Raw genomic sequence first — 16,063 nt, 5'->3', positions numbered from 1 at the left:
CCTTATTCCGCTGCGTATATTCGTGTTTCATCACGTTTGCTATTACACAGTGTATGCACCCTCACGAGAGGACAATGGTTGCGTCCAAGAAGTAGGATATGGTGTGGCGGTATGCGGTCATCTCGACCCTTTTGCATACACACCGCATACGTCCTAGGATTAGGCTCTAGTGTGTGTGTGCATGATTGCATAGCTTGCGTTGGCTGAGGTTGCCCTTGAAATCACTCTTAAGGGTTGCGATGAAGACATCTTCACATTTTTATCTATTTTCCCATCCATTTATCTCACTCAACAGTTGTCGTGTCTCTACCTCTCATTCATACTTCTCATTACTTTGTTTGTTAGTTAGGAATAGGGAGTAGTGTTAGCATAGAAACCCCTCCATCATTCTTTTATTCAACCGTCACATACACATTACTGCATACGTTTAGCTACAAGTTCCTGAGTTTAACCTCAAATCACCTGAAAAACTTGCGCTCGTGTTATACTTAGCGTGAGCACAAGAAAACTTGTGACAAGAATTCATGGTCATCGCATACATTCGTTAACGCATTGTTCATTCCAACGCATGACCACCACGCATGATAATCAACGCATACACTAAGAACATGTATCACATATTGCGTCCCCCATGATTTTAGCCATCAAGTTTTGGCGGCTAATTCACGTCACCAAGTTTTTTGCACCATTGTCGGGGACTTGGCAGCTAATTGTTTGTTGAGTTTTGTGTCTCTGCAGGCAACCTTTCTATCTTGGGAGTATTGTAGCTTGTGCGACCAAGTTGCAACAATATTGAAGTGTAGGCGATGCACCGAAAGCTAGTATTGACCTCAAGGTAGAAGGGCAACAGTCGCGGGTCGCGGAATGAGCCGAAGTGCTTCATCGACAGCTGGTGCATGCGAGGCTACTTCGAATCGGGTCAGAGCGCTGCTCGGATTGGGTCTGGGAGTCTTCTCTTAGGTCTGGTGGCTATTTCGAGTCTGTGAGCCAAAATTCCTTCAATTTTGCTACTGTTCTCTCTCCCGAAATCAAGTAATTACAACCTAATTTCAACTCTAATGACTCCAACAAATTTACAGACCCTTTTTCACACATTAATGTTCATAAACTTGTGAGCAATTATAAATTTTCACAAGAAATTTAAAGAAAAACAATGCCAAAATCATAATAAACCCACTTTAGTGCACATTTCATTCAACATTTGAATAGAAAAGAAAAAAACTACCCACCAAAATCAATTGAGCGTAATTAAAGCATGCTTTGATACCACATGATGGAACAGACATATACAGTAGAATAAGGATCTAATTACACTTTAATTTCTTTTATTTTAAAGGGAAAAAGCATGCAAAAAGTAGGAAAAACCAGTAAATTAAAAGGGATGTAATACAACCTTTGTAGCTCCCAAAACGCTTTTCCTCGCTGAATCTCGACCCGAACTCTTCCGAACCACCACTAGAGTTGACCTACTATCCTCTGGACTCAGAACCGGGTTGTGGGACCCGATGGATGAAGAACTTGAGAGAGAGAAAAAGATGGAATTAGAAATGAAATTTTGGGTTGGGTTTGGATTGAAAATTTTTCTCCAAAAATGTGATTTTTTCAGCCCAAATTTAGAAAAAAAATTTGGAAAAATGGCAAAAGTTTTTTCATTCAAATTGGAAGCCCAATTTATAGAAAAATGTCATGCAACAATTGCATAAAACAAATCCATAAAAACCCAACACCTAGAATCCACTATCTAAGTGGGCTTAATGTCTCTACTATAAGCCAACACCTAGCCCACTATTTTGTTAGTGGAATTATCCAACAAAAGTTTTGATTTTTCCACTAACTTTAGTCAAAGGGCAAAATAGTCATTTTGTCAAAGTCAAACATTGACAAAAAAGTCAACATTTTGACTTTCTATGATTTTTTCGTGTTGACTAATTTTGACCTCCCGAGCATGAATCCGCATTCATTTTCTCGAAATTCAAATCACATTTGAATATAAAGTCGGTCAAAGTTTGACTTTTCTAAATCAAAAGTCAACTCTTTGACTTTTTACATCTTTGACCATTTCCATTATTTCAAAGCTTCTGAATATGAACGTATTCATATTCTTGATATTTAAATCACATTTAAATATTAAAGTTGTATCTCTAAACTGAAAAACCGACCACTATATCACATATACTTGTCGGTTTCTCTTTCTTCACCTAATTCGAACAATTCGAATTATTCTATCATATTGTTCTAAGTTCTATATGAGCTAGTAGGGGAACCTAATGGACCTATAGATTATGAGCTCCAACGATCTGAGATTAGCTGGCTAGAACTCTTTTAGATGGAGCTAATCAACATTCGTTAACTAATGGGTCATTCAACTATAGTCCCGTAGTTGCATTCCCCTCACTATAGATATATTTGTGTCCATTTGATATAACCATGATTATTAAGCTACTCCTTCATAGGTTGTTCGTAATCTCAACTTCGTCATAAAAACCGTTTTACACTCAAGACTACATTTTGTTCCTTAAGTTCCACTGATTCTCTAATAAACAATTGGTTTGAGGTCCAACCTATAAACCGAACCCCTCTCGGGCCAAGGAGAGGGTGGGGCCCCTTATTCAAGACCTGGATTAAGTACTAAAGGGAACAACCTATCTACAATCCCTATAACGGGTAGGAGTGAATTCCATCTTGCACCCTATGTTCCCAGCTATCCACCTGATCTTACCCCTGAAATGGGAGGCTTATTGGGCCAGCGATAATGAGCTGCCCTCACCTATTCAGATCTAAGGATAATTTTGAGTGAACAGGAGTTCATAGTTAGCTCAGGATTAAGATTAAGTTACCTAGGTCATCAATTAATGAAATAGTCAGTTTTATACATAAAACGACATTTAGAACGTAAAAAATGACTATTTCATGGTTCAGTCTTATGTAAACTCTTTATAGGATGCCCCCACTTTCATGTCTCCACATGAACGATTCAGGATCACATCGTTTGTACTTACTACAAAGTGGGCAACATCCATAGTGTCCCCATAATAAGGCGCCCAACCTTATTCATATACTATATACCATTTTTGCTATATATTTGAACTTGATCCACATTTATGTCACTACATAAAGTTCAAACTACATTAAATAGCCTCAGGACCTTAGTTTATTGGATTCAAGATTACAATTTCAATAACAATTTTATCAAAAAACAAAACAGAATATGTTTATTAATTTACAAACTACGAGTTTTAGGACATAAAATCCAACAAAACAGAGCTTATTCTTAAATTCCCCATTTTTGCTTATGCAAACCCAATCTAGCTCTCTCGAGCATCGATTCTAAACTAGCTCTCTCGAGTCTTAGGTTCGTTCTTTAGACTCTCTCTCGAGTAGCTCTAAAGGTGTGATGGATGCATACATAAGACAAGGTAACCGCATAAACTTGGCTGACGCAAGATTATTCCTATCTCTAGTGAACAACAGCTTACATTGCTTAATGCGACCAATAACTTACCCTCCCGGGCAATTAGTTGTTGCTGACTTTACTCATAGACAAGCGTTGTGTTCGCTTATAGACAAGCGTTGCTACAACTTTACACTAAGCAAATAAGGTTTTCTCACACACTCACGCAACGCACAGCTCTCGGTGGTTTGCTACATGTTTCATATCTCTAATCCACATTACTAAGTATGCAATACTCAAGCAATCTCACTAAGTGATGCAATGAAAGTTAAGGATGCTAAGTAAAGAAAGATGGAGATGGAATCGGAGGAAACACAGAAATGCATTGAACACATAATGTATTAATTTCTAAATCCCAAAATGTAATACAATACAATATAAGAAAAGAAGAGGTAGAAGACAATCAACTTTGAAATTTCAGACTCGATAGAAATTTATTGTGCCAAAAAACACAGAGCCTTAACAATTAACTTGAGAATTCAACAAACCAAGGTTACATCCTAGAAAACTCTATTAATCCACACATCCAAAAACGAATTAACAATTAAAATAGATAGTAGACATGCTGCACTCACTGAGAATGTAAATGCAATTCTTTTGCAGTAATGAATTGGAGTATCAGAAACCGAAAGTTCTGATACCAATTGAATGAACTCTTATTCAAGAAGACCTACGAGTAGAAACGGATCTTTCCAATTCATTGTGATAAAATTTTCACACATACATTCAAACATACTAATATGCATTCATAATGATAAATTATTGACATGCTCAAAGGAACAATAAATAAGAGATCGAGAGATCATACTAGTTGAAGACTTATTCTTCACAACAAATCTCGCATTTGTTGAGACGATAAGCAATCGCTCAGCAAAACCCAATCATCTACCTCAAACAGTCTCCACATGAACAGAAGGAAACGGGGACGACACCACCACTCAGAGCCCTTAATATTCTTGGAGTCAAAATCCAAAGGGTGGCCTTTGTTCGGATTTGCTAGAGGGAAGAAGGAAGGGAGATCGTAAACAACGATCAAGCAAGTGAGAGATAGGCTCGTCTTCGTATAGACAAAAATGCTTGATTGTTTAGGTGAAGTATACGATCGTGTAGGAAAAGGTAAGCGATCATCTAAACGATTGTGTAGGAAAAGCTAAGCAATCATCTATACGATCGTTTAGTAAATATCGGGCGCTAAACGATCGCTTAGGAAAAGATAAACGATCGTTTAGTAAATAGCGCACGTGGGTGTAATCGTTAAGCGATCGCTCAGAACTATTGTATAGGTAAGTGATCATTCAAGCACTATCGTATAGGCACAAGTTTTACTAAGCGATGACACTTTTCAATACAATGTCCGCGCATACAATGCTTAACACACCGTGAGCTATTTAAGCGTCTCAAAGTGATTTTTCAACTTACTCATCCGTTATGAAAACAGAAGAGACGCCATGTCATTACCCCTTTAACCGTCCAATTAATAGATAATGAATATCATCACATCATTTTCATAACCTATGAATTAATATCATATATTAATCATAGTATTTTTCCTTCACTGGATATAAATAATATTTATATCCAATTTCCTCCAAATCAATGTATCTCATACATAAAGTTAATTATATCATATATAATTAACTAGTTCAATTATATCATATATAATCGAACTCCCTCTTGTCAATTTGAACATTTCAAACTGACCCAAAAATTGACTCTCAACTTGTATCCAAGCTACCAAGGGGACCTTATGAACCTATGGCTCGAAGCTCTAACGGTACGTGAATAGCTGACTAAACTCTTTAACCACGATATCCACCATCCATTAACTGCTAAAAATTCCACTAAAGACCGATAGTTGAACTCTTCTTACCATAGATATATTTCTATGTCGATTGGATATAATCAATCATCAGTATGATGACCCTTCACAGATGCTCGTAAGTATAGTTAGCCAATTTATCGTTTTGCCCCTGTAGTTACGTGTTACTTCTTAAGTACCACTGATCCCTCTAATGAACATTAAAACATAGTCCTACTATGTGTGAACACCTCTTGGGCCATGAGAAGATGTATGGCGCCATTCAGCCCTTAAGAGAGCAATCTAGCTACTTACCTCTACTTCGGGGAAGGAGTAAACTCCATCTTGTGAAGCTGAGTTACCAGCTCCCAAATTAGACGAATCCCAAAAGTGGTAAGTTTGAGTCAGTGCTCTAGCCACTCGTACCCATGCAAATCAAAGGACCACTCTCAATGGCAGGAGTTTCCAACTCACTCAAGATTGATGTCCTGTTACCTATGGTCATCCTAGTGAAGTGAAGTCTTTGTCATGAACGGAGCTATATGACGAGACGTTAACACTTCGAGGTTAGGTCTTATACAAACTCTTTGTATAGGACGCCCCCACTCGCATGTCTCCTATACGAATGATCAGAATCAGACCATCTGTGACAAGCCACAACACTTGTAACTATTCCACACAAAGTGGGCCGCGTCCGTAGTGTTACTAGGATAAAGTTTCCTTCCTATATCCATATACTACAAACCATTTTGGTTGTCACTTAAGACATGATCCACTTGTATGTCATTGCATACATGCTTAAGTTACATAAAGACAACTAGGGATATTAAGTTTATTGGTTTGTGGTAAAATAAAAACATCTAAAAGTGTAAAGTCAAGAAGTGAAGTAAATATCATATATATAATACATCACAAGCATTCGTACAAAGTTGTTTACAAACTACAAGACACGAGACTTTAAGACACAAACCCCAACAAATGGATGTTGGGTAATTTAATTAAAGAGTTTGATTAATTATCCAAGTACCATTAGAGCTTCAATCTACAGGTTCATAAGGTCCCCTCTGTAGCTCAAAATGGATTTAATTGAGAATTAATTTTTGGTTAATTTGAATCTTTCAAATTAATTGAGAGAAATTAATTATATATGATGTAATTAATTAAATTAATTATATGTGATATAATTAATTTAATTAATTATATCACATATAATTAATTTAATTAATTATATCACATATAATTAATATAATGTATTTGATACATTATAAAATCAAGTATTTTGAGTGGAATTTGAATACGATTCAAATACATAAATAGTTGAGAGGAATTAAATATTTGAATATGATTCGAATATTGATTATATGGATGAGATTCATAGGACTGAATTTAATATAAATATGATTTATATTAAAAGTCATGTAATGTTGAGAGAAAATACAAACTATAGGTTATATTGTATTTGATACAATATAAAAACAATAGGTTATATGTTATATTTGATATAACATATAGTTATATATATATATATAATAAATTAGTTATTGTAATTACATATATTTATAAATTATTTTATTTAATTTTTGAAATAATATAAATGAGGGAGTTATATAACTCCCTCACTACTTTTTCTCTCCATCACTTGATGGGTTTAGGGGTAACATGAGAATGACTCTCACAATCAGTTTTTCTTTCTTCCAAGAAAATTACAGAGAAGAGTTCTCTATGTGGGAAAAAAAAAACTCCTCTCCCTCTCAATCTCTCATCTTCCTTCTTCCAAACATTGGGCAGAGCCCACAACTCTTGCCAAATTCTCAACCCTAGGGAATACAAAAGGTTCTAGTTATGGTAGTGCCCAATTGGGATTTTGAGTTTGAGATTCCTTCGAGGGAATACGTGAAGAAATTGGCTTCAAGGGTATGTATGTTTCTTCCCCGATTTCCCTCCTATGCATGTTGTAAATTTTAGATTTAATAATGCATAATTGTTTATGTTATGTAATTTATGAATTTTTGTAAAAAAAAAAAAGAATTGGGATCGATCCCCGCTTCCGCTACGAAGCCATCACTGGTTTCCCTTCAATTGGTATCAAAGAACGGTATCAATCCCAATTTTATTAAATTCCATAATTTAATTGCAATTTTTTTGGTGGGTGCATTTTGTATATTTCATGTTAATGAACGTGGAAAGAATGTGGTTCAATTTGAATGGTTTCAGGGTTGGGTTCTTAGTTTTACAGATTCCATTTACTTTTTTGGTTTGTAAGGGCTTATTGTTTTGGGCATAAATGTTATCAAGTCTGTAAATTTGATGTCTTGAGTTGTTCATGCTATTTTCGACGATGTTCTGGTGAAAATGGGGCTTAAATCAGATAGAATTCGAAGAACATCGAATCTGTACAGTAATGTTGTGATGTTGTGCCCTAGCATCGTGACGCTATGATGCGACAAACGGAGTTCTTCTCCATAGCATCGCGACATTAGGGCACAACGCCGCGACGCTCTGAGATGATGAAGAAGCACAGTTCAACATCGATTCATCTATGGTTCAGTTCGATTTGGAGCTAGTTCGGGTTTGGTTCATTTGGTTCGAGTGGTTCAAGGACGGTTAAGTTGCTAGTTGGTTCGGTTCGAGCTGTTTCAAGACCCGGTTCACTTGTTTCAAACCGGTTGAGCTATTTATTATTGTAATAGGTAGATTTTTTATTAATTAAATTAATATAAACATTATATTAATTTAATTAATGGCTTTAAGAGTCCAATCACGGTCCATATTTGTTGTTTAAATTATGCATATGATGTATGGTTTAATTATTTTATATATGTCATAAAGTATCTCATATAGTAAAATCCCATCATAGGTTATGCATTATTCATGCATCATTTGTATTATAAATGTTATAATATATATTTTCATGATTTAATTTTATAGCATGCTCATGCATCATATAATATAAGTGTTATACTATATGCTTGCATGCATAAATAACATAGCCATGCATCATTTATATTATAATAGTTATAACATATGTTTGGATGTATGTGTAAACCCCAAAAGACTATTTTTCCTACTTAGATATGTTAATGTATATGTTGAGTAGAATTAAATATGTGTTAATGATATATTGTAGGGAAAAGTTGAGGAATAAGGAAAAAGAAGGAAGGAAATTCTAAGTATTGGAAGATATGGCTCTCGGGTAGCTTTGAGGTTGGCTTAGCATGTGAAAAATTCAGCTAAGTGTGGAGCTAGGCGTGGAAGCTATGTGCGTTGATGAGAGGGTTCCATGGGCGATGACTTTGTCTTTGGAGGTTAGGTGAGCTCATTTATGGCTGAGTGTGAGCCGTGTGATGATACTAGGCGATGGTGATGTGCAAGGCAATGTGTGGCTTGAGGCAAGGGTGTTGCAAGCTAAGGAGCCAAAGCGATAGTGTTGGATGCATAAGAACACCATGCGTTGATAAAGGATGTGCGGCAGGCAAGGGTTATAGAGATTAGTGTTGTATGTGACAAGGAAAGTGCATTGGGCACACGAGATAAGCGAGGCAGCTAGGCGTGGAGGCTGGGCATGCGCACTGACCAGTGTAGGGCGGTGAGACTACGCATTGGCCAGGGCATATGCGAGGAAAGGTGGAGATTTGTTTGATCATGCATCGAATGGTAGGCGAGTGCGGCATGAAGGCCTTATGCACTAAAAGGTTGTATGTGTGCATAGGTATGCACTGGTGGCAAGAGACATGAAGTATGAACTACTCAGTGAGGTATGCGTCGAGGCTGGCATGTGTGCATTGGCTGGTGGTGATGTGCGATAGTAAGAGCATGCGATGGTCAAGGTATGCGCCTAGTTGGTGATGCAATGAGATTGAACCATGCATTGGCTGAGGCTATGCGATGCACATAGCAAGTCCATGGAAAAGGAAGGTAGAGCATTGGTGTTCATTTCTATCATGATTCGAGCTGGGAGTGTATTGTATAAAATAAATTGGAAAAATAAGTTCTAAGTATAAGTGATACGTTGATTCTTTGATGCGTTAGTAATTGTAACGTGTTGGTACGTTAAAGATGTATGCAACAGAACGCACAACACTCGTTCTATTGACGTTCGAGTTTTCCTAAACCAGACCCAAGTATAAATCTAATTTAGGTTTCTGGTAAGTCTAGGGTCGAACTCAGGGATTCAGTTAAACAAACATAGACCTCGCGTTGTAGCTATTTTAGGGGTTTTCCTAAATATATGAGAAAAATGTGTTATTTACACTAAAATGTTGTGCCTGTGCAAGAAGATACAAAAGAGTTGAGTAGTGATTAAATGGATCATGCGAAAATGGATTTTAATGTAAGTGATATGCGTCGATCTAAGATGAGTGTACACAAACCAGAATGTGATGTGGATGAGATGAGATGATTTTCTTATCTTTGTTTATGCATTAAACTTTATTCAACACTTCTCAATGCGAATAACGTACAAAACCTATATCTAGGATGCATGCGTCTAACACAGAATGCAATAGACACCAGTAAGTCTATCTCTAGATGTACTAGGTGTCCTACTTGATGCGACTTAGTTATTCTCTCAAACAACCTAAGTTAAAGATGAAAGGACCTGAGTCAAGCCACAGAGTAAATCTCTTGTATCTCTTTGGCTCAAATCTGTTGTGTACAATCACTTGTATAGGAGTTGGATGAAGTGTCTTTCTCAAGATTGGCTTCCTCTGCTTCCTGACCGGCAATGATGGTTGTTCTCAACCCTTCTGATCATCTTGGCACCACAGCACAGCTTCTAAAGAACTAAAATTACGACTACGCTATACAGAGAATAAGAGTCTTGATAAATTTCTATGTACTGTCTAACTCTGGAGGGACTTTATCTATTTATAGGCGTTGGTCATGTCTACTTGGTGAATGGGCAGCATTAAAGTCCATGCCCTGGTCAGCTGCCTGACACTCGAAAGCTTTTCAGACACCGCCTGCTACAGATGCCCATACTGTAAGTGGTGATGTGACACAATCAGCCTGGATCAATGTATCTTATCTGCGTTGAATTCCCTCCGACGCATGGCCCATGCATTAGAGCTTTCCCTGCGGCACTTCTTGATTATGCGTTAGCTTTTTGTAAAGATCCTGCAATACAATACGTTAGCACTGCAGTATTTAGTAATAAAACTTCTTTTACATGAGTTTGCTAATGTTTGAGTAATTCCATGCGTTTCTACTAAAAATGGGGAGAATTTATCATTAAAAACCTAGTTGTTCCAACTTAAGAGCAAAAATAACTTGTATTTCTACAAGTTTTCACCACCCTCAAATTTGAACAATGCTTGTCCTTAAGCATTCCAAAATAATTCTTTGTTATCTTCTTTGTCTTAAGTGTACAGAGTTCGCCTCTCATCATATTCAGTCATAAGCTTGAGACAAGAGTTTGGAAAATGTAACTCAGATTGACTCTTTTCTAAAAGGACTAATGTTCAATTTCAGATGCAGCAGGCCTTTTATCAATAACTCCTTTCGTTTCTCAAAACATTCCCGTTTTTTCTAAACCAGCAATGCGTTAGATGCTCCTTTTAAGATAAATGCCAGATAAAAAGAAAAAATTATAAATTTTCACTTACCCATGCGTTGTTCCAGGTATCCCACTTTCATTTTGGCTTGCCCCCACGGGTGTCATGCGAGCATCCAACTATGGGTGAGAACCCTTCACAACTAAACTCATATATAATATTCATGTGTTTCAAGATATAATTTCTTCAGACTAGATAGAGGAGTTCTATGGGATGCATTGGTCTAGGAGACTTAACTTTGTTTTGGCTTGCCCCACGGGTGTNAATTTCTTCAGACTAGATAGAGGAGTTCTATGGGATGCATTGGTCTAGGAGACTTAACTTTGTTTTGGCTTGCCCCACGGGTGTCATGCGAGCATCCAACTATGGCTAAGTGTCTGTTCCAACTTTTTAACTCATGCCATTTTGAGGTTTTTCTTTTGAAGTAATGACAGAGGAGTTGCGTTTAACATTTTTCTTATTTTGTTCCTTTTTCTTGAAGATGTACTCGTTTGATGCGTCTTCACTCAGATTTCCCTCATCCCCAAATTTGGAGATGAGCTATACTCATTGCTAAAAGAGAAACAAAATTTCAAAAAGGCTTTGAGAGTCCGAAAGGAGTTTAAGACTTAAAAGCTTGTATGCGTTAGAAAGAAAACATGTAGTCTTTTTAGATAAGTTCAGGCTTTGTTGATTTTCCTAATGCCTACTCTATACTTATAGATTTCATATTGTTGATATCATTGAGGTCAGGCAAAGCACAAGACTTAGAAAATATCTAAAGAACAAAAATAAAGTATGCTAAGGTCAACGCAAGGAACAAAATGATAGGAATTTCTCATTCATTTTCATAGATTCACATGAAACAAACAAACAAGTCAAGCAAATACAAAAGAACATCAACTAAATCAAAATACAAAAATAGACCACCACAAAACTCTATTAAGTTGGCACGTCATCCCTGCGTTCTTCTCCAGGGTCTTCATCCATAAAGCGCAAGGGTTTCTAAGATGGGCAGGCAATGGAGGTAGAGCAAACATTCCAACCAAGACCTGGTTGATGTATTGCATTGTATAAATGAATTGGTCTTGCATCTGTCTTGTTTGTTGCCTTAGATAATCTCTTAGAACCCGGTTTTGTTGCTGAAGACCTTCGATGGGCGCGGCCAATGGTCTGAGCTGATCACTGATGAAAGTTTTCAACTCTTCAAGGTCATTGCTGCGTTGAGGTGGTATAGGTTCTTCACTTCTACCAACTGGGTCTTCAAAATTTACTGCGTTGCTTGATCCTAACCCAGTTGGTTTAAAGATGGTTGAAGGAGGCACAAAATTGGGAATTGGACTTGGTGAGGGCGAAGGAAGGGAATAAGGGATGTCTTGATCTATGTTAGTAGGTTTTTGATGCGTTTGATTAAGACTCCTTTCTGATGGTGCCATTGGTGAGTCATGGAGAGTAAGGTTGAGGATTGGCTGCGCTTCTTCACCCGTAAGATCAAGCTCAACTTCGTATTCTTCATGCTCTGAAGCTTCATCGCTGTGTTCAACAATCTAGACGCGTCTTCTTTTAGGGGCGCGCTTAAATGATTGAGGTTTGGTTGCCACTTCTTTGGTAGGTAAGGCAGGTTGATGCGGCAAACTGTGAAGTGAACGCCTTACTAACTTGATATCTATCAAACCATCGATCTCTTCATGATCATCCCCAGAGGGATGCCCCCACGTTCACATAGTGGATAGATCAGCCATGGGAAGTAGATTTACCCTTGTGTCTTAGTCTTGAAGGCCTTGATCTGATCCCTTATTATTCTTCCAATGTCTAAAGGGATGCACTGCATGACACAATAGGTAGCCAGGACACGTTCCTTTGATAGTGTTTCATCATGCGTTGTAAGCATGATGCTTCTTTTGATCAGATAGTACCATAGGTTTGCATCTGGGGTTAAGTTCCTGGAAGCTAGCATCTTTGCTCCGTTTCTAGATGTTTGCCACTTGCTTACAGGTTTGGCTACCGTTCTTAATGCATCTTTCAGTTGGCTTGGCGTTGGCTGCTTCAAGATGCGATTACCTTCCGCATCTGAATTACTATCGATGTTGAACACTTCGTTGATCTTGTCGGCTGAGAAATGCACTAATACCCCATCAACGAAGGTTGGGTTCTTCTCCATGTCAAATTTGCTGCTATAGAACATGCGGACGAGGTTGGGCCAAATCCGTGTGTGCCTAACGTAGAATTGGCTCCAGCCCATTGTGTTTATTGTTTCTATTATGTATACTGGCAGTGGGTGACACTCGGGAAAGAATCCTTTTTCTACAAGTATAACACTGAATTGACGCTTTCTTCTCGAGATCTTCTTAGGTAACGCGTTGGTTACCTTGCGTTTTCCTGCCGCGTGCTCTTTGGCTTCCCTAGCTAGCTTTCTCAATTCATTCTCCAATTCCCTTTGGAGAGCTGTCTTCTTTCGCCCTTGCCTTGCAGGCTGATAGTCTTCCAAGTCCTTCTCTAACGTGTCGTGCCTTGAGCAACTCCTACGCATTGCATCCTCAAGATCGGATGCTGATTGCTCATCTTCTTCTTCCAATATTAATTTTCTTTTCCTTGTTACTTTCTTTGATTTTAAGGGCCCTTCATTCGCATTGGGTTGGCGTGATTGAGATGCGTCTGGGCCAATTCTCTTTTCTTCTTCTCCCTCTTCTTCTTCTAATTCTTCTTCAAGCATCATAGCGTACCGCTCCGCTTCGTCCAATTCAAGTGATGCGTTAGGTGGGTCTGAACGCATCACTTGCTCTTCCTCTTGGCTTTGATTGAGGCTCGCCAAAATAGCACCAAAAACTTCCTGCTCGTCCAGTCGAGCCAATTCCGCCAACTCTTCAGGGTTGCGCTCTGACGCAGGACTGTCAGAGGGGGAGTCTGGGTGGAGTAAGTGGAGGGGTGCCTGATGGAGTATGAGGCGACCTAGGGGAGGATATGACGATGGGTGAACGCGGCGATTGGCTTGACACGTCTGAGTCGACTGGATAAATGGTGGCTTGGGGCTGGATAGAAAGTGGGGGCGGTGGATGAACGGCTAGTGATGGTGCATTGTGAAGGTAGGCTGGAAGTGGGTCATGTGTTGCACCCATCAGAGTTATGTTAGGAAAGAATGGTGGTGGGCCAGGCTTGGTATAGGGCTTACTGGTAGCCGTAGATGATGGACGCTGCCTCAGTCTCGAAGGTGTATTAGGCTTTGGCTTAGGGGTAGTTTTGGTTTTTGGTTGAAGAGTTTTGGAATGAAGGGTTGCAATGGCTTTAGTGGTCTTAGATGGAGGTTTCGTGGGTGTTATGGAAGGTTTCGACCGAGATGGCCGCTGGAAAGAGGAGGTTGCTCCGCCATGCGTGGGTTTGGTTTGGACAAGGGCTTTGGAGATTTTGCTAGGGCTCGGGGGAGGTGAAATCGAAACAGACGAGGAAGAGTAGGAACTTACCGGCGAGTCGTTCCCGAAGCTCATGGTTTGGTTAACTATCTGATGCAGACGACATTGTGGCCAGAGAGTTACTGGAGTAGATCAACGATGAGGAAAAAAATGGGGAGGCTAGGGTTTTTTTCTTTTTCATTTCAGAGATGGCTCGAGAGGGAAATGAGGAAGAATGAAATCGAAGCGTTTGAATCTTTTTATAGGCTGAGAGAGAGAGATAGTTGTTGGCTTTTTGGCCCTTAATGTCAAATTAATTAATTTAATTAATTAATTAATCAATGTTTTGATGATAACAAACTCAATTTTTAATTACTGAAAATATTAGTGTTTTAATATGTCCATAGCGTAGAGTTCGAAACAACGATTACAACACCTCTTGAATCACTCAAATCGGAGCTAAAGCGAAAACGATATGACCAAAACAAGTCTATAGAGAAAATACCGTGGTGGATGACGTGGCATAACCAGACCATTTACATGTAGGCATGTGGCAGCATATTGCTTGAATGGTGGATCATTAAGAGATTAACATATGATGGACTTTTGATTTTTGGATTGATTTAAAATAAAAAAATTGAAATTTAAAATAAATTTAAAAGGAAAATAAATTTAATATTATTTTATGTTTGTGTCTAACGGCTAGTTTTTTACACATGGTATGTTTTTTATTTTTGGATTGACTTTAAAAAGAATGGATTTAAAAAGAAAATGAATTAAAAGCAAAATGAATTTAATATTATTTTATGTTTGTGTCTAATGGCTAGTTTTTGACACATGGTATGTTTTTTTAATTTTTTGGATTAATTTTAAAAAGAAAATAAATTCAAAAGAAAAGGAATTTAATATTATATTTTTTTGTATCTAACGACTAGTTTAGTTTAAAATCTCCACCATTGATATTTCTTTTCCAAAATCCAATGGTCCAAATTAATTGTGGTTTCTAAAAATTTTTCCATCTCTATATAAACCATCTTCCTCTCCAAATTTTAAAAACCAACAAATTTTACATTTCATAATCCTCCAAAACTCAAACGTTCCATTGTTTCTCTCTCTAAGTTCCCAATTGTTTTCTTTTCATCTTATTCTTGAGAGAGTGTTATTGTATTGTGAGGATAAACTTGTTGAGTGCTTAAACTTGTAAATCCACTCTAGTGAGAGTTGTATTGTGTTCTTCAAAAATTCCAACATTTGTAACGGTTTGATCCTAAACCGTGGAAAGGATCGGGTTTGCTCTTGAACTCGTAAAAGGAGAGGTGGTGTAACGGTTGGACTCTAATCCGTGGAAAGAGTCGGAAATATTTTATTCAAATTTCCAAGAGGCGCTTAGGGAGTAGAGTAGGTCGAGTTTGACCAAACTACTATAAAAATTACGGTGTCTTCTTCTCTAACTCTTTCCTTTTTCTTTTTGCAATTAATTTAAGCAATTTATTGTATGTTTTAGTTTGTTCTTATTTATTTGCTAAAATTTGATAGAATTAAATTATCATATTTTTTGTCATCTTATTTGTTACATAATTTGAATTTTTCTTATTATTTATAAAAAGTGTATTAATTAGTTTAATTGGATTAATTTAGAAAAAAAGTTTAATTAAACCCTATTCACCCCTCCCCCCCCCCCCCTCGGGTTGCCATATCGATCAACAATTGGTATCAGAGCGGGTTTGCTCTTCTTGAAATATTTATTTTTGATAAACTTAATTTTTTTTAGCTATGGCAACTTTAGGTTTTATACCTTTTACCAATAGTCAATCTATTACAAAGCCTCCTTTCTTTAATGGTACTAATTATAGTTATTGGAAAAATAGAATGAGATTTTCTTGCTTTCTATTGATTA

The 16,063-nt window shown here is 37.6% G+C and overlaps 1 protein-coding gene across 1 annotated transcript; it reads right to left on the bottom strand.

The window, feature by feature from the left end:
* Positions 1–13,671: 13,671 nt before the first annotated feature.
* Positions 13,672–14,262, bottom strand: LOC120072083 (proline-rich receptor-like protein kinase PERK2). Its single transcript, XM_039024501.1, has one exon. It carries the CDS (start codon positions 14,260–14,262, stop codon positions 13,672–13,674), a length of 591 nt encoding a protein of 196 aa, XP_038880429.1.
* Positions 14,263–16,063: the final 1,801 nt, after the last annotated feature.

Source organism: Benincasa hispida, chromosome 2 (assembly GCF_009727055.1).
Source record: "Benincasa hispida cultivar B227 chromosome 2, ASM972705v1, whole genome shotgun sequence".
In the NCBI taxonomy this organism is placed as follows: Eukaryota; Viridiplantae; Streptophyta; class Magnoliopsida; order Cucurbitales; family Cucurbitaceae; genus Benincasa; species Benincasa hispida.
The sequence above is the reverse complement of the archived record's forward strand: the minus strand, read 5'-3'. Positions and strand labels throughout refer to the sequence as shown.

Coding starts and splice junctions, on each gene's coding strand:
- LOC120072083 (XM_039024501.1), bottom strand. CDS start 14,262: ATGAGCTTCGGGAACGACTCGCCGGTAAGTTCCTACTCTTCCTCGTCT.